We start from the raw sequence: 20,414 nt of genomic DNA on the forward strand, positions 1-20,414 counted from the left end.
ATGGCAATTTAAGCAAAATGTTCAATTATCTAAGTGTAAAAGGGGCCATAATTATGTCAAAATGCTTGATACAGTGGTCTGCGATTGTTTATAGGTTGGGGTCATGTTGGTAAACAAGTATGCAAAATATAAAAGCAATATGTCAAAGGATATAGGAAATATTTGAGGTAGTACGCAAAGTTTAACATATATTTATCAATAATATGCATATTCTAAGTATAAAAGGGGCAATAATTCTGTCAAAATGCTTGATACAGTTGTATGCTCTTGTTTATAGGTTGGGGTCATGATGGTAAACAAGTATGAAAAATATGAAAGCAATATGTCAAGGGACATTGAAAACATTTGCTGCATATTCTAAGTAGAAAAGGGGCCATAATTATGACAAAATGCTTGATAGAGTTGTCTGCTCTTGTTTATAGGTTGGGGTCATGTTGGTAAACAAGTATGTAAAATATGAAAGCAATATATCATGGGACAATGAAAATAATTGGGGTAGTACGAAAACTTTAACATTTGTACGGAAACGGCACGGAAACGGAAACGCCGACGCCGGGGTGAGTAGGATAGCTCCACTATATATCTTTCATATATAAAAGTCGAGCTAAAACAAGATTAAACAAAGAACTTTATCAACAATTTGTATTTTATTTGAATAAAGGACAAAAATCAGGACCGGAAATATAGTTTGAAAAAAGCAATTAATTCAAATTAGCAGTGTTTGAAATAGAAGTGGTTAATCTTAGTTTAACCCATTATTTATAATGCATTTTTAGAAATACTTGAAAAGGCCACTTAAAAGTTGGGGATTCCTTGTGTTCATTAAATGGTCATTTTTTTAAACTGAAAACTGTAATTACACAACTCCATTTAGATATGATGTTATGCTGTTGTTGAAGAATAACAGGTCTCTATTAACATAATTATTTAATTTATTTTATATGAACACACATGTTTATGTTAAAATCAATGTTGGCAATCGTGTAAGAGGAATTTAAACATAATTCACATTTCAAATGTCTACCTTTAGCAAATCTTTTTCAAGACCAATGGAAGCAAACAGTCCATGGAGAGAAGCAACCTTCCCCAGGGTAGAGTTCCCTCCACATCTCACACAGTCCAGCCAATCAGATTGCAGGGTAGATTTTAACTGACCAATCGTGGCACTGCCTCCCATCTTCAGGCTGTAGCAGAGGCTGCCAACCACAAGAGCAAGACTCTGGTTCTAAAATAGAGAAATATGCCGTCTACTAATGGCAATACTGCAAAATGTGTATACCTTGCTAGAATAATGTGTTTATCACCCCCTTGGTTCAAAAGGGTACCATGTGCCATTGAAATAAGAAGGCACATGGTACCTTTTCGCACCAATGGGGCGATATTATATAAAGAACAAAACTTTACAAAACATAACACATATAAGTAAAGTGAAACATAATATTTTTTAGTATGTAACAGACAAATCAGAAGTCGCCTACCAGGTTTAAGTTGTCACCATAAAAACACAATACTACTAACTACATTTAAATTATGGCAGGATCCATATTTTAGTTTCAATATTTTCTGTAATTATATAAGTGACTACAATTTTTTCTGTCTTAAGAACTGAAATAAGGTGCACTTTAATTCACCATTATGGTACTCTCTTGGCATTCTGTGTTTCACATGCAACCTAACCCAAGAACTGAGTTGTTGCAGACTCCAGATTCTTATAATCATTTATTTTTGTGGCCTAAGCCAACTCAAAGTTTGCCAGACAAACAAAAAACAGATTTGAACAGCATTCTCCCCTTTTAGCTTTCTATCCACATAGACCTAGGAAACAAGCTTTTTGAGTAATTGCAGAATCCAGATTCAGAAAGTAACACTGAACCCAGGTCAAACCAGGCTGCACCAACAGTCCTCAGCAAAAAAATCTGCTATTTGCAATACAGTTCAATTTTGAAACAAATTCAACAATGTAAGAAAGTTTATTATCACAAAAAAGCAAGCGTACCTCTGTGTTTTCCTTCATCAGTTTATAGAGTGTCCCCCGGACAGTGTCAGCCATCTCCAAGTCCACTGCATTGGTGAGGAAGGCGACACTGGTACCTCCACCAAGGCACACACACAGGGGCTACAGTCCACCAGACAGTCATGTACAAACAACTGATGCTATCACTAAATGTCACAGGGGCTACAGACAACCAGACAATCATGAAGTAATAAATAGAGGGCTACCCCATCTTAAGCTAAAGACCTAAAGTTGCTAAATTGAAGTAGCTAAAATGTTGAGAGCCGCTTTAATAATGTTTCCATGACCATTGAAGCACTCAGCTGAGATCTCAATAGAACAAATGTTTTGAGCAATTTTCATAGCTATTGGGCAAAAGTTGTAACTTCAAGAGTTCTTTCAAGGTTTTACTCACGCCATGTAAGGAAAATTGACCTGATCCCTTTTTTAGCCATGTTTTTCAATGAACCAGAGCTTTGACCAAAATATCAGAGAACAAGAGCTGCGTTTGTTAAACACAATGCCCCCTATTGTCCTTTGAAGCCACACAGCAGCAATATCCAATTGAAAACATCATGACGAATTTATTGTCCATTGATGTTTGACAAAGTGACTTGGACAGTATCTGAAAGTGTTTTGGAAAAAATCTGGAAGTGTTTTTTAAAGAGAATTCACAAGACCGAGGCCTGTAACTTCCTAAAAAGCCAATGGACCCGAATAAAGCTCTCACTTCATCTAAAGGTCATGTAGGTAGAGTCACATACCAAAAATCAGCTCAATATCTGCAAGCTGTTTTTTGTTAAAAAAAATCAGGAAAACAAAAAATGTCCAAAAGCTTTAACTTTGCAAAAAATCAATGGACTGGAACAAAACTCACACTCCATCCAGTAAGTCATATAGGTCAACTCACATACCAAAAATCAGCTCAATATCTGCAAGCATTGCGTTTAAAAAATTCAGAAAAAAAGGTTGTTTTAGAGAAAATTTCAAAGTCCAACACCCATAACTTCACCAAAAATCAGTGGATCAGTACGCAACTCACACTTAATCTTTAAGTAGACTAACAGAGCTAAAATCAGCTCTATATCTGACAAAGTTGTGTTAAAAAAGTCCGAAAACGGAATGCCGGACAGATGACAGACAAAGTGCGACTGTCATATGCCACCCTAAAGGTAGCATAAAAAGTTCTGCTCTTGTTTCACAAAGCTGTGTAGGCAAAACATGTGATTTTTATTACAAACTTTCTGAGCACATGTGGCCCAGTTTTGAACTTTGCATAAATGTTCAGATCAAGTTTTATTCACAAGTTAGGTAATGTGTAAGATGCAACATGGACAAAGGTGATCACAAAAACTCACTATGAGCATGTCGTACATAGGTAAGCTTGAAACTTGGAAAAGAATTCAGCAGTACACAATTACCTGGAACTCAGTGCGACTGGGGCTGACTGTAGCTAGCAGCCCCTGAAGCCTTCTCAGCATGGCAACCACGTGCACACGTGACTCTGTCTTCCCATCCAGGCATAGAGCAGCCAGGCTCTCACGTAGCCCCAGCAGTGGACCAGTCCTGGGAAACATTTTTATATGAAGGCATTTATACAAATGTTAAGATATTCTGGTAAAGCGTACTATATTTGGAAACTTACACTGGTGAATGCTGGCCAAAAATCATGTCCATGATTCACTATTGAGGTACAATGTTTCCTACATTTAGTTATTAAAAGATCTTGATTTTCCTGATAGACAGACCCATATCCACATACCTGCTTTCATCAATCTTGCTCAAGTACTTTAAAAGTTGTCCCATGATCCAGATTTTAGTTTTCACGTATTTCTGTTAGCATAGCAACCACAAACAAGAGCTGTCACCATAGGATGACTTATGCCCCCTATTAACGCTTGGTAGAAGTTATGAGCTTTTTTTGAAACCTTAAAGCACATTTGGAAACCTAAACGCGGACCCTAAGTTCAAGGTCAAGGTCACAGGGGTCAAAATTTGTGCGTATGGAAAGGCCTTGTCCATATACACATGCATGCCAAATATGAAATTGCTATCTGAAGCGACATAAAGTAGAGAGCGGACACCAACCTAAATCCTTGAAATGCACTAAGTGACCTAGTTTTTGATCCGGATTGACCCATATTCGAACATGACCTAGATATTGTCTTGATACAACTTCTGACCAACTTTGGTAAAGATCAGATGAAAATCTACTCCAATTAGAGAGCGGACACCATGCTTAATCCTTGAAATGCACCAAGTGACCCCGTGACCTAATTTTTGACCCAGAATTACTCATATTCGAACTTAACCTAGGTATTGTCTAGATACAACTTCTGACCAAGTTTGGTAAAGATCGGATGAAAACTATTTGAACAAGGGCTGTTTGTAAAACATGCATGCCCCCCATATGGGCTGTCCGTTGTAGTGGCAGCCATTGTGTGAATACGATTTTTGTCACTGTGACCTAGACCTTTGGCCTAGTGACCTGAAAATCAATAGGGGTCATCTGCGAGTCACGATCAATGTACCTATGAAGTGTCATGATCCTAGGCAAAAGCGTTCTTGAGTTATCATCCGAAAATCATTTTACTATTTCGGGTCACCGTGACCTTGACCTTTGACCTTGTGACCTCAAAATCAATAGGGGTCAATCTGCAAGTCATGATCAATCTACCTATGAAGTTTCATGATCCTAGGCATATGCGTTCTCGAGTTATCATCCGAAAACCATTTTACTATTTCGGGTCACCGTGACCTTGACCTTTGACCTAGTGACCTCAAAATCAATAGGGGTCATCTGCGAGTTATGATCAATCTACCCATGAAGTTTCATGATCCTAGGCGTATGCGTTCTTGAGTTATCATTCAAAAACCATTTTACTATTTCGGGTCACCGTGACCTTGACCTTTGACCTAGTGACCTCAAAATCAATAGGGGTCATCTGCAAGTCATGATCAATGTACCTATGAAGTTTCATGATCCTAGGCCCAAGCGTTCTTGAGTTATCGTCTGACAACCACCTGATGGACGGACCCACAGACCGACCGACAGACCGACATGAGCAAAGCAATATACCCCCTCTTCTTCGAAGGGGGCATAATAAGAGAGCGGACACGAAAAGTGTGACAGACTGACAGACAGACTGATGGACTGTGCGAAAAACTATATACCCCTTTTCTTTGAAAGGGGGCATAAAAACCACTGAAATAATTTGCATATTTTTCACATAGCCATCCTGTGACATACTGAGTTTTGTCAACATAGCTTAAGAACTTTGAAGTTATTGCTGGATCCATGTTTTTAGACAGACTTACAGCAGCGCAGACCTACATAACTGTAGTTCATTGATATTCCCCATATGACCCTCTGTATGCATCCTGATTTCACCTACCTAGATTACAAACTTTCAAGTTATTGCCCGTTTAAGATTTGGGACATCCGAAACCGACAGACACAATGACAGACTAACAACACAGAAAGTACATGCCCATTCCACATTTGTCAACATACATAGTTTCATCAATCTAGTTTAAGTTCTTTTAATGTTGTTTTTGACATACTGACAGCCAGACAGACAAACAAATAAAATACAAATAATGTGCATATTTCCTAAAGGGCTCTCTGTCCACATACACAGTTTCATCAAACCAGCTCCCGTACTTTTTGAGTAATAACAGGATCCAGATTTTAGTATGTCCATTATTCCTGAAATCATAGCATATGAAACCAGAGCATCCACAATTTATGTCAGATAAAAACACTGAAACAACTCGTATATTCCAAATATGGCCATCTATCCACTCACCTAGCAATATGTAGGTTATCAAAGGAGCCAGTCAACCTATAGTACAAATCTGGTTGTTACGGCAAGGAACTTACAAACATATTTAACAAACCTGTATTCAGAAGAAGACACACAGCAAGTTTCTAGGGCATCTTGTGCTTTCAGCACAGCCATAGCTCCCTGAAATAAATTTATAAATGCAAAGAGTACTTACAACTGGCTTACATTTGTGAATGTTTTGTTGTTCATAACGTTTTTTAAATCTTTACAATTTATTTAGCTTTTTTATGAAAGTATCACTATTCAAACAGTACAAACTCTATGAGTATTATAAGTTTAAGTTATTAATTAAATTCAAAAACCAACTTCCAAATTCAAGCTTTTGAGCAGAAAACAGTTTTTCTTTCTTGAGTAACAATTTACTGAATGGAACTAGTCCCAAATGCTATTGGAAACTAAGTCTGCATGAAAGCAACCAATATACAAAATACTCAAAACAACATCCGCATAAAACTCAATCTATTTAGTGAAAACAGAACTTCTTATTTTTGGAAGTTGTGACCATCATCATGCCCCAACTGGTACCGGATGGAATCCCATTCATGTAATGAAGGTTAGTGAATGACTACAGTCTTTGACTGAAAATGACCCACAAGCCTGTCCCTCTGAGAGCAATTAAATAACAAGAGCACTGCCTTGTGGGTGCAGACCGCTCATCAGCTATTTTCTTTTTAAAGGTTAAGGGACTCTCATTTTCAATCACAATTGAGGGAGGGGTGGAGTGAAGAGGGGTGTATAGTGTGGGGGTGTGGACATTTATTACATTATCTTCAAAAAATGCGAAAAAAAATGCAATTTTTTTTAATAAAATACGGGGGTGGGGGGGTGGCGGGGTGGCGGGGTGGGGGGGGCGTGGGGATTCTTGGGTGCGATGGTTGGACAGTATTTCAAACATAAAATAATAAAAATAAATATTAGTGTTTTGTAACCGTTAAAAAAAAATGGGGGGGTGAGGTATGGGGGGGGTATAGTGTGAGGGTGTGGTGGTAATTTGTGAGATGATCTTATAAAAAGAATAAAAAAAATAAAAAATTAGGGGGGGGGGGGATTCAGGTGGGGGGAGGGGGGGTGGGGGGGGGGGATTCTTGGGTGCGATGGTTGGACGGTATTTCAAACATAAAATAATAAAAATAAATAGTTGTGTTTTTTAACGGTTTAAAAAAAAAAGTATAAAAAGAGCACATAATTCTGTCAAAATGCCAGTCAGAGTTATATTACTTTGCCTGCACAGTCCCCTTATGATAGTTAGTAAGTGTTGCAAGTATGTAAGCAATAGCTTTGATACTTAAGGAATAAAATGGACCTAAACACAAAACTTAACCAAAATTTTCAATTTTCTAAGTATAAAAAGGGCACATAATTCAGTCAAAATGCACGCCAGAGTTATCTAACTTTGCCTGCCCAGTCCCCTCATGATAGTAAGTAAGTGAACCAAGTTTGAATGCAATAGAATTGATACTTTCTGAAAAAAGTGGACCTAAAGGCAAAACTTAACCGGACGCCGACGCCAACGCCCACGCCAAGGTGATGACAATAGCTCATAATTTTTTTTCAAAAAATAGATGAGCTAAAAATGATTCATAACTTGTTGGATATATATAAAACCAAAATAAGATTAAGAATCACCTATTTGAATAATCAAACCATAATCGTAAGCCACAGCAGTGACATAGAAGCACTCACCCTGGTACCAGCAACATCTGGGAAGTTTTCTGCCACTAGATTGGCCAGCATCACACCCAGACCGAAGCCATGAACGAGGTGCAAAATGGGCTGCAGATCCGAGTCTTCCTGTCTCCCTGGCAACCGAATCTGCAGGTGCTCCAACACAGTGAATGTCAGCTCTGTGTAATACGTACATGCTTATAATATCCTATTCCAACATGGTCCCTTTTATAAAACTCTAAACTTTCAAGGTATTTGTCTTGTATTTTATTTAAAATAGTGCAATGCTGATAAAAAAAATGCATATCATTTGAATGTAGACACGGTAGAAAAAAGGTTTCTGCTGAGAAATTTCGACAAAACCCTAGTGTTACATTAAATACACCCCAAAACTTATTTTTTCCTTAACCTAAGTTATAAGTATACAATGAATTTCACCAAAGTTTGGCACAAATACACAAGATATATGAAAATGACATCAAAAGACATCTCTGCACTTGAAAAATTGCTTTTATACCTGCAGTGAAAATAAACTATTTAGAAATAGGCACATCTTTTGAATGAGGCACAGATGTAACTACATCTTGCAATATAACCAGTTTCCAAAACATAAAGACAATAACAATACACTGTAGCTCCAATATAGCGCGGTCAATGGGGTCCAAGCCGCGAAACAGCGTTATAACGGATCCGCGTTATAGGTTTTGAGCTCATTAACTGCAGGGCGCTATAAAAAAAAACAGGTATAGAATAGCCTATAATATAGGTCATGTATATTGCCATGCTGTATTGACGCAAATACATGTATATAAACCGAATCGTATCGATAACAGTATACATACCACTTTTCTTATGTGCACATTTATCCGATAATCCAATAAAATTGCAACATCACTTAAAAATAATAATGTTGAACATTAATGACGATATATGTTTAAGAAATTCGTAAACACAACCGTACGCATATATGCCATTTTCAGAAGTGTTACGTGTACAGTGCATTATGGGGCAGAGATTTCATTGGACGAGCGACTTTAAATTTCGATTGAATGCAATACGACTCATGTACAAAAAAATGTTTTATTGCGTCATACGCATGCAAAAAACGTGTTTCCCGGGGACTTTCTGATACCGCGCGAAAATGAAAGTGAAACTCTGTTAACAATTGCCAGTACACTGCGTTCGCATGTTAATAAATCGTCTGCATTATTTAATTTCTTATAGACGAACTGAAAGATTAAATGACATAATACTAGAATGATAATGAAATGACAGAAAAAGTTGTTTTATACAGTAGCAGTATATTTCACAGCCGCTCATTTAACATAGTCGAACTGCAACCATATCAAAGTAAGAATGTTTCAATCGTTTTGAATTACTTGAATTGTATAACTATCCCGCGTGCACTTAACTTATGGAAATTATCGCACTGAACCGCTCTGATGAGGAATACATGTAATAAACACTGACACGCGAGTTTTTCACACCTTTATTGACATTACACAACAGATTAAAACCAATTAGCTGTCGGTGTTGTTTAACCTCGAGGCGATTATAATCGGTTCAACGGACGGTTGAATAAAGCAATCAACATGACTGTGATTGCCGCCATCTTTGAATTGTCTGAAAATACATGAAGTTGCATAATACGAATTTTAATCAGAAATCAAATGCAAGGTTGGAGAAAAAATGGGATCCAAGCACCCTCCGCGTTATATTGGATTCAGCGTTATAACGGAGCGCTTTATATTGGAGTTACAGTGTATACAAGACATCTAACTGATATCATGATAGTTTGGATTCACTTATATTTATCTCATTTTGATAGTTGCTGATGGAAAAAGGATCCCAAGATACCCGGCTCTACTAAACTTCGACTTCATTAAAATCCTTGATATTGTAAATGGTTTTTAACTAAAAGATTAAATTCTAAAATGTTTTTGCTTCCTTTTTCAACTTTAGCCAAAGGTTAACTAGAAGGTCAAGATAAGCCCTGAGATGTAATAATCACAAATAAAATACCGTCGTGAAATCACCGCTTACATTTTACACATTAATAGAGCTCAACAAGATGAATGTTTTAATCATAATTATACTTGTATATATTTAGGCATAAAGGTCAGTAGTGGTACATTAATATATTCATGCATGAAATGAAGTTTAAGGTTAGCTCACATACAGGAATCATGTACAAAAAGATATACATATATCCCACTTACTTACTGTGATTTTGTCATTTATCTGGTAAATATCTGCATGAAAAAAAATGAGTACCAGGAGAAATTAAGAACTTGTTTTAAACATGTAATAAGCAAAATCATATGCAACCAGAGTATTTAAGGTCCCAAACGCAAGTTTAAGTTTAGAATGTACAAACAGATGGACAAGTTTAATGCTAGATTGCCTCCCTCTCCATGGGGGCATACATAGACTGGAACAAGTTGCAGAAGTGGGAGTTTCTGGGAGTTTATCACTTATTATGTGATAAATAAGTACATAACAAGTACACACAGACCAGTTCCAGGTAAAATTTAATTTATTATTGATCTTATGTTATTATGGATTTTAATAATTCTCATCATCTTAGCTAAAAAAAAAGTCCATCTAGGCAGCAGAAAAAAATAAAACAATAAAAAAAGCAACAAGACTACCTAACATGGCAGTTTGCAGGTCATATTTTATTCAAAGCAATCTTATATGACCCCCATGTTTGACAGACCATTATATGTAGCCATAGTGATGGAGGTCAGGTGACAGAGAGCCAGGACCGCTGCAGCCTGCGCCAATACACTTGCGGGGAGGCGATCATCTGCACTGCGCTACAACACAAATACACAGCTTGCAAAGTCCATGCTTAAACCACCCATCAGCATACATACAGTAGGAGTCGTGTTGATGTAATGAATTGAATGATATTGAGACCCGACAATGCTAAAATAAGTTGTTTTTTTATCAAATACTGTTGCAATAAACATACTGATAAAACATAACAGTAAATCCAATAGTTCTTTTTTATTTACTTCATATTCAAAAGTTAACATGGTGTGTAGCAGTAATAAATAGATTGTCGTAGTATTTAAGCAGATTGTTTTAAGTGGCTTTGTTTTACAAATATACATGTATAAGTAAAAAGCATAATAAATTTAATGTTTATCACACCTGTTGACAGAATCCCATAAGACCAGCCTTTGGCTTGAAAGTGAAATCCACCAATGACATGAGACTGTCTAATAACAGCATAAGCCAATGGGAGTGGCTGATGTGTTCTGTGATCTGATTGGCTGCTGCCATCTCCTCCTTGCTCAGGCTGGTTGCAAAGCGCTGAACTGCCTGGGCCAAACCAGTCAGTGCTAGTATAGCATTGAACTGAACTGTGGGGCTACCTCTGCAGGGAAGTGTGAATAAGTTAGTGACTGTTACAATTAAATGCTAAATAATGAAGCATTTATCACACTAAGAAATATGTTTAGGCATGAGTGGTCATGGTTTCAAATTTATTTACAAAAAACCTGCATAGAAAGAAGTTTTCTACAGAACTTTTGGGTTCAATATCCAATACATGCTTAGTGTTTTGATAATTTTATGACAAAACAGTGCACTGTTACTTATTTCTTTGTAACTTAAGTACTAAATGTCATAGGAAATTTCATTATAATCCACTAAGTATAAATAAACTAACAGTCTCTGGTTGATAATACATTTAACAATTGAAGAAACTAAGCACAAATCAGAAGCAGGTTTAAGAGTCAAACAGTACCGTGTGGATTTCTTTATGACATCTGTAACCGTGTCCCTAACCCTGTATGTCAATAGAGTAATACAACAATTAAATAACAACATCCTGCCAGAGAAGAAAAACATTATATGGACATCTAAAACAAAAAAGATCAGAAAAAAGGAAAATCTTGAGTGTATAAAAGGTTTTAAAACGACAGTGTAATTAAACAATAAGCCTGGCAGCCATTGTTTTTAAACAGACCAGAAACATTTCAAAATACTGCTGAGATATAACTAAAAAAGATACTAAAGTAATGAACAAACACCATAGGCATTGAACAAAGTTATGACTTCTAACAAAATTGCACTATAGCAATATAAAGAAAACTGCCCAAATTTCGAGCAGCCATGTTTTTGAAACGCCCATAACTCTTGTCAAACTCAGCTAAAATATTAATGTTCCTAACATTTTATTGGGCCGTATAGGGAAGTGTCCCACCCATTGGGACACCCATTGACCAGAATCCTTTTCAAAAGCAGCTGAGATATCATTAGAACAAATGTTTTTAACAAGTTTCATGAATATTGGGCAAAAGTGTTCAAAATGTTTCACTATAGCACAGTCAGTAAATGGAAAACTCCCCCCCTTGCTGCCATGTTTTCCAACCAACCAGAACCATTTTCGCCATCCACTGAGATATCAATAGAACAAATGTTCTGAGGAAGCTTGATGACAATTGCGCAAAAAATGTGACTTCTTTAGTGTTCAAAATGTGTTACTGTAGCCATATCGAACTTGGCTGCAACAAAATTTGATCAAATGTTTAGAGCAAATTTCATGATGATTGGGCAAAAAAAGTCACTCCTAGAGTGTTCACTAGCTTTTTCTTACCCCCCATTCACACATAGACGCCGCTTCTTTTACAATCAAAGCGTGGCCGAAAACGTGGCCGATCGTGACAAATCGCAGAAGAAACGAAGTGGAGTCTTTATAAGCGCAGTATGATCGCGGTAGAGTCTTCATGATCGGAGAGCTCTACGCTCTCGCCACGCTTATTTTGAACATGCTCAAAACAAGCGTAGCGGGATCGTGGCCAGCAAGAAACAAGAAGGAAAGAAAAAAAAGTCAAAATAAAGACCATAATTTGCCAAATTGCTCGATTAAGTCTACCATCGGCCTCAATCCACCCCGATCCTAGCCTTTTTCAGATCGTGGCTTGATCAGGAAGATGGTCGTCGTAAAGTCGCAGCTCTGTGAGAACGGGGGGTTAAAGACAAATTTTCTGAGCAAGTTGCATAAAGATTGGGCAAAAGATGGTGCCACTATAGTGTTCACAAGGGACAAGTTGACCACGGACCAGTCGCAAAAGAAAAAGGTAATCACAATTAAAAGCTCACCATAATCATGTTGTGCTCAGGTAAGCTAAAATCAATGCTCAACCAAACATAGTTACCATTTACTATTTGTTCACATATGCATAATTTTAAAACTCTAATGTGTATAGTGGTGTAGGGTTTACCGTTTACTTTCATGTGAATATTATGGGTACAGACCAGAGCCAGGCTGCAGTTGTCTTCTCCTGGGACTCCTTGGTATCGATGAAGTCTCGCCTAAGTTGGGCCTCGATCTCAGTCTTCCTTGCCTATATACAGTCATGTGGTAGCACACATGCATTTAAAACCCATATTCACGATTATAAGAATAACATTAACAATGGTTAAATGGCTTTTAAAAATTAAAAATATTTAAATATCAACGTTAAACATGCCACCAACTAAATGTTATGATGCATCTGCTTAAAAAAACAACATATTGAGAGTTTAAATTTAGTTTTAAAGTAGGCGAACAATTAAAAAAAATGGATATTTTTTTACGCTTTAAAAAAAGTGTGCTTAAATATTTTTGTAAACATTAGAGGGTGATTAAACTGCCTCTTTAGGTAAATCCATGTTTATTAACAAAAGACAGACAGCCATAAACAATAATTAAACAACATGCTACATTACGTACTTGCATCATGGAAGCAAACAAGCGCTCCATGAATGCTGCCCAGGCCCCAGGCAGGGTTGTCGTCTGCTGCCAGTTGGAGGGCTGGGCTTGCACGTCCTGCAGCAACAATGTGAACATCTGCTGGAACTGCTTGCCATGACTCATGCTGTAGTGTTTACGTGGGCGACCATCCCGACCTACCTCCACGGGCGGGTCATAGCAGAACAGCAGGGCCGCTACGGGGGAGTATACAGAGTTGATTACAACATACAAAGATACATATAATGCTACCTCGATTTCCTTTGATACAATACATGTATCTAAACGTGTTTGAACTTTATGGACTACACAAAACACACAATATATAAATAGAAACATTATATTCAGAACTGTGTTTTCCACTAACTAATTTTCATTTGATTTAATTACACATTCATTTCAGGGATTATGACTTGTATTTCAAACTAAAGTAACCTCAAATCTTCAGTCCTTATGCAAATTTTCATATGACTTACGTGCTTACTGGAGTTAAAATATTAAGACTTGTCAAGTTCCAAATAAGGTCTATAAGAAAATGAATAGCACATTTCATGATGGTAAATTAAGTATGTATTTTTTTTATCATTTATTAAGAACAAACTAGATAAAAAATAAACACTACCAGCAAGACTGGGTCTCAGGCCAATCTGCTTGGACTTTTCATACAGGGTTTGAATGGTCACTGGTATGCCTGCGATTGCTTTGTTCTGATTGGTCGATGCCCCTGGTCGCCGTAGTGATGTGTAGTATATCCCACGAGGAAGGTTGGACACTTCTTCAGCAGTCATGGCAGCCATCAAGTCCTTGAAGCCTTTTGGCAAGATGGAAGGAAATGGATACTTTAGACAAAATGTATAATATTTATTGGTAATAAAAATTTATTTCGAAATCTTAAGGATAGCAATTAAATAACTAGAGCTTTGTCACAGACGTGTTGAATACCCCCACATGCCATATTGACACATAATATTTTGCATGTTGTCTTCACAAAAAACAGCGGACACCATGTTCAATGTTTAAAACGCACTAAGCGACCCAGTGACCTAGTTTTTGACCTGGCATGGCCCATGTTCGAACTTGACCTACACATCATCTAGATACAACTTCTGACCAAGTGTGGTGAAGATCGCATGAAAACTACTTAAATTAAAGAGCGGAAAACATGCTGAATGTGTAAAACATACTAAGTGACCCCGTGACCTAGTTTTTGATATGGCATGACCCATGTTCACCCAGTAACCAAGTTCTTGACCCGGCATGGCCCATGTCCAGATTGGAATAGAGATCATCTAGATAAAACTTATGACCAAGTTAAGTGAAGATATTGGATGAAAACTATTTGAATTAGAGTGCGGACAACATGATGAATGTTTATAATGCACTAAGTGACCCTGTGACCTTGTTTTTAACCCAGCATGACTCATATTCAAACTTGACCTAGACATCATCTAGATACAACTTCTGACCAAGATTGGTGAAGAACGGATGAAAACTACTTGAATTAGAGAGTGGACACCATGCTCAATGTTTAAAACGCACTAAGTGATTCCGTGACCTAGTTTTTTAACTGCCATGACCCATGTTCAAACTTGGACTAGACATCATCTAGATACAACTTCTGACCAAGTTTGGTGAAGCTCGGATGAAAACTACTTGAATTAGAGAGCGGACACCATGCTAAATCCTTGAAATGCACTAAGTGACCCCATGACCTAGTTTTTGACCTGGCATGACCCATATTCAAACTTCACCTAGACATCATCTAAATACAACATCTGACCAAGTTTGGTGAAGATCGGATAAAAACTTCTTGAATTAGAGAGCAGACACTTAATACGGACCAACCGACACACAAGTTCACTCCTATATACCCCCTAAACTTTGTTTGTGGGGGTAAAATTAGAGATGGGGAAACCATGCTCAATGTTTAAAATGCACTAAGTGACCCTGTGACCTTGTTTTTGACCCAGCATGACCCATATTCGAACTTGACCTAGACATCATCTAGATACAACATCTGACCAAGTTTGGTGAAGATCGGATGAAAACAACTTGAATGAGAAAGCGGACACTTCATACGGACCGATCGACAGACTGACAGACAGACAAGTTTACTCCTATATACCCACCTTAACTTTGTTTTTGGGGGTATACTGATTGTTTAGTCACAGTGCTTAAAAACTTATCATCAGTACAATAAAGAATTTGTTAACTGACAGACGAATAACAATATTTGATTAAGTATAAATATTTTTTATATGATTTATTTAAACAGTTGTTTAAGTTCAAAGAGAACTTTATTTTCCGATGCTGTTCGTAGGCTTAGGACTTACTTTTGTGATAAAAGCCTGCAGTTTGTTTAAAGAAAGTTTTTGAGGTATCATGTTACACAAGGCATGTAACAAACTTCCTTAAAACAAAATACCCTTGACACACACCACAATTGTAAAGCGGATTAAAAAACTACTGATTCTTAGTGGAATACATTTAAACATGAAAAGGAAAGAAAAAACATTTTTATAAAGGAAAAAAAACAACCAGACGTTTTTTCTCTAACAAACATTTTTTACTGACAATAAATTTTTTTCCCCACCTTTTAAGGGCATTCCACTCATTTGCTGTAGCAGGCGGACGTAGCAGACACCAGGAACACTAGGTACAAGTGTATCCATAGGAACATCTTGGCTGGCTCCCTCCTCTAGACAAGATTTTGCTTGAGCCACAAAATCTTCTATGAGCTGAGAACCAAGAAAACACAGAATTCTGCGAGCTGGTACCATGAAAACACATAATTTTTAACATACTAACTCTTCAATAACATCAATAAATAGATGATAAATGATGAAGTTACAGTCAAGAAAGCTTGTGTTGCCATATTTGACCCTTGTCCTTTAAGTGTGGCCTTGACCTTTGAGGTAGGGACAGGATGTTTGACATGCAAGAGGCTGTCTCCTGATTGTGGTTATTTGTTTCAAAAGTGCATGAAGAATGACAAAGTTACAGTCCTGACAAGCTGGTTTATGGCCAGTATTGACCTTTGATTTCATGTGTGAACTTAATTAACCGTTACCTTTGAGGTAGGGAAATATGTGTAGCTCATGGCACACTGTCTCCTTATGTTCGACTTTTTTAATAAGGTTTTTACAAATTACATAAAGCATGTCTAAGTCACAGTCCTGACAAGCTGTTTTATCATCAAATTGTCAATCGATCATTGAGTATGGCCTTGACTAAATGTATCGAGGTAGGGAGGCTGGTAATACACGCAGCACCCTGTCCCCTTATGGTGGTCATTTGTGTTCAGTAATGTTGAAAAAGCATGACCAATTATCATAAAGAGAAAGTAAGGATATTTTATACATATGTAAAAAATAACCTTTGACCTCTAAGTGTGACAAGAAACAAGTCTTATATAGGGTGGGGAATCATTTGTGGTAAGTTATTTAAAGTTGCATGATGAATATCAAAAGTACATTCAAGACAAGCTTTCCTGTCCTTACAAGCACATGCACACATGTACATATATAAACGCAACTATTGTGACCGCAAGAGGGTTAAACAAACATTTATTATGAAATAAGATACCATCATGCTATGGTCAAAATAAATACAAACCTCAGCTAGCAGTAAGGTAAATTTCCCAACACCATAGTTATGAATCAAACAAATATGATCTTTTCCATAAAAAAATTATAACCTGAAAGTTCATTTGTGATGCCTTGAAAGTCTCCCTACTGAAGTGTGCCAGTGACTTGCAGGCCGCAGTTATCACACGCTGATCATCTGTCCGTGTGTACAGCCACAGTCGGCATGTTGTTTCCTCAAGAAACACCTTGAAACACAAGTAAGCATGAAAACAAAAATATATTAAGAAGAAAAGTCATATACAAGAACTATTGACATATTATAATCAACTGACATACATTTTCTAATTAGGATAAAAAACAACATCAGTAAAATAAATATTTATATATGTTTTTATTAATAATGAATTTTTTATTTTAAATTGCATTTTCACACTTAAGGTCACACAAAATGGTTGGTTTTTGCCTCATGAGTTTTTGTATCATTTCAGTTTGTACCAACCAGATTTGAACAGATAAAATGAGTGACATTTATTATCTTGTACATTTACGCTTAAATGTATTTTTTTTGCATTCTGTGAGATTTTGGCTACTCTACATACCTGATATTCCTCTGTCCTGACAGCAAGCCTTGGCACCAGTGACAACAGCTGACAGATCTTCTCAACTACCACACTCCTGAAATACAGCAACACAGTCCATTTTGATGAAAGTTTTTAACAATGTTTGTCACTGGGCTCATATTTATGATCAATAGGTTCACATTTATACAGTGTGTGTTTTTATGTCTAAATACAATATTTTAAGAAAATTTCTGTCGAAATCGAAGACTCATACAATTTTATTGAACTCAGAATTCTCATTATAATTTACATCAAAGTTATCAAAACATCACTAAATGGTTCATTCCTATATAAAGTTTATATGTTTCACAAAATGCCTTTAAGAATTCATGAGAAACAATTATGTCAAAAATTTAATATCATAACCTAAACTGGTAGTAGAAGGAATAAATTGTCTTTTTTACAAAGTAGAAAAAAAGGTTTTCCTGAAAATGTAATTTAAACAAGAGCTGTGTTTATGAAACACAATGCCCCCTACTTGAAGATTCACAGCAGCTATTTTTGAGAAAACAAGGCCAATAACTTAGCCAAAACTCAATGGACCAGAACGAAACTCACACATTTATTTGTAAGTCATGTAGGTAGACACACATACCAACAAGAGCTGTGTATATGAAACACAATGCCCCCTTCTTGAAGACACACAGCAGCAATTTTTGAGAAAATTAGGCCCATAACTTAGCCAAAACTCAATGGACCAGTACAAAACTCACACTTCATTTGTAAGTAATGTAGGTAGACTCACATACCAGCAAGAGCAGTTTTTGTGAAACACAATGACCACTTCTGCACTTTGTAGCCACACAAAAGCTATTTATTAATAAGAGAAAACAAGGCTGGAAACTTAACCAAAAATCAAAGGACCAAAACGAATTTCACACTTCATCTGTAAGTCATGTAGGTAGACTCACATACCAAAATATCTGAAAACGTTGTGTAAAAAACTCTAGAAAGCAGTAATTATTGAGAAGATTTCCTAGTCCAAAGCCCATTATTTCATCAAACATGAATGGACCGGAAGCAATTTCACACTTTATCTGAAGTTCAATTAGGTAGACTCACATACCATATCAGCTCAATATCTGAAAGCATTGCGTAAAAAAACCCACTCAAGAACACAGAATGCCGCACCGATGGACAGAACGACAGAAAGACAGAGAGTCAGACCGCTAAATGCCATGCACCCTACCGAGGGTATGCCAATGGAAAAAACTCCTTGAGTTGCAACATCATACCACCCATGCAAAAGACAAATAATTTGTAATGTGTGAAAATAAACAGAATGTTTATGCTTTTGGGGAAAATGTCAATGACGTCAAACACATTAGCATCTTCGCAAACTGTTTAACAATTGAAGCGATGGGTGGAACAATCGTCAACAAAAACTGAAACTACAATTCATCCTGCTATTGTCCAACTTTCAACATTTGTAAATAAAATCATAGAACATTCTGGACATGCCTAAGACAAACTGAGAACTAATGTAAAATGTGTGAGAATAAACAGAATGTTTTAGCTTTTGGGGAAAATGTCCACATTAGCATCTCTGCAAACTGTTTAAAAATTGACTCCATGGGTGGACTGTTTGTCAACAAAAACTGAGAACCAAAACGTTATTAAACATTACTTGTTCATCAAACTATTGAAGGCTTTTCCCCAGGTGGTATTAGCACAGGCGCTCCGAGGTGCCTGGACATCAAATCAATTTCGCTGCGGCTCTTGTTTTTCTGATCATGTTGCAGAGACTCTAGAAAATTCACAAGTGCTTGCAAGCTCTGATCTGAATATTGTCTGACAATATTCGGAAAATGACCAATCAAACCATGCACATGCTTATCAGCTGTGTGTACATGAGGGGCTCAGATAAGAAATGTGAACGATTGTATCCAGACAAACAGCATCCGGCAAACTGCACCCTGCATGTTTTTTTTGGATTCCAGCACAATCACCACCTCCTAAATTTGTTGACCAGGACAATTGCAACTGATTCAATTGTCTGCCAAGACAATCGGCACCAGATTAATTTGGCAGCGCAGAATTCCTCTCAATGGCCTTGATGCTTTCAGGATTCAGGGCCCTAGGCAGCTGAAGAGTGCCGTTTTCCCAGTGGTACTAGGACGAATCCTTGTTATGCTGTTGAATGTGTTCAATCTATTTACCACATTTCTGTATCGCCCAGAAACTCTTACACAACCCAAAGCAAAACAAAACTTTAAATTGAAATCCAATATGTATGGTAGCCAATGTCAGGTATGAAGGAGTTGATTGTCCAGAGCTACAAATTATTGGATTGTAGCTTAACAATAAGTCAGGAGCCTGGATTGTCTGGGATGACAAATTATTTGGGTTCCGATTGTCCAGGTGAACAATTTAATTTGGTGCTGATTGTCCAAGTTGACAAATTTACTTCCGATTGACGCAACACTGAACAAATGGCAAGTTCAAGGCAGCCTACAGCGCACAGAAAAGAAGACCGATGAGGCAATTGAGTGGGTAACCATCCATTTACTGAACAGCCACAACCATCTCTACAAGATGGCAGCTGTTGGCCTGCTCCTCCTTACATCTAGCGCTGGTAGTTTCTTGACTAGGCTTTCAACAACACAAAAACAAACGAAAGATACTTTTTTGCTTAAATATCTGTTCCTATTTAAATCAAAATTATTTAAAAGATTTAATTTCAGAGTAAATTACAAATTGTGTTTATTTCAGACTGCGAGGAGCTTTAAGCACAATGAAAAGGGTAAAGACTGAAAATCATTCTCCTTTGATGTCTGCTGTCCTTAACGGTCTGATGATTGTCAGCATACATGTAGAAAGGCCAGAAATTGAGGCAGTGGACTTCAGAAGAATGGTGGATTCCTGGAACCAGGAGAAGCTACAGAGAACATTTTATTTAATTTAGCATTGTTTATTTGCATACTTTTGGTAAAATATGTAACTGTATTGTTGTTG

The 20,414-nt window shown here is 37.0% G+C and overlaps 1 protein-coding gene across 15 annotated transcripts in view; it reads right to left on the bottom strand.

Moving 5' to 3' along the window:
- LOC127879225 (focadhesin-like) overlaps positions 1-20,414 on the bottom strand; it is a 444,547-nt gene that overhangs the window by 49,518 nt on the left and 374,615 nt on the right. For all 15 annotated transcript variants that reach the window (XM_052425945.1, XM_052425946.1, XM_052425939.1 and 12 more), the window contains 14 exons: positions 17,439-17,514; positions 16,950-17,084; positions 15,846-15,990; positions 13,875-14,063; positions 13,235-13,449; positions 12,778-12,866; positions 11,264-11,305; positions 10,666-10,891; positions 10,226-10,325; positions 7,525-7,685; positions 5,894-5,961; positions 3,415-3,559; positions 1,997-2,116; positions 1,025-1,225 (listed from right to left, as the gene is read on the bottom strand). In XM_052425945.1, coding sequence (XP_052281905.1) covers positions 1,025-1,225; positions 1,997-2,116; positions 3,415-3,559; positions 5,894-5,961; positions 7,525-7,685; positions 10,226-10,325; positions 10,666-10,891; positions 11,264-11,305; positions 12,778-12,866; positions 13,235-13,449; positions 13,875-14,063; positions 15,846-15,990; positions 16,950-17,084; positions 17,439-17,514 — 1,912 coding nt within the window. The remainder of the gene's footprint in view (positions 1-1,024; positions 1,226-1,996; positions 2,117-3,414; positions 3,560-5,893; positions 5,962-7,524; positions 7,686-10,225; positions 10,326-10,665; positions 10,892-11,263; positions 11,306-12,777; positions 12,867-13,234; positions 13,450-13,874; positions 14,064-15,845; positions 15,991-16,949; positions 17,085-17,438; positions 17,515-20,414) is intronic.

The sequence above is a fragment of the Dreissena polymorpha genome, chromosome 4 (genome assembly GCF_020536995.1).
Source record: "Dreissena polymorpha isolate Duluth1 chromosome 4, UMN_Dpol_1.0, whole genome shotgun sequence".
NCBI classification, from domain to species: Eukaryota; Metazoa; Mollusca; class Bivalvia; order Myida; family Dreissenidae; genus Dreissena; species Dreissena polymorpha.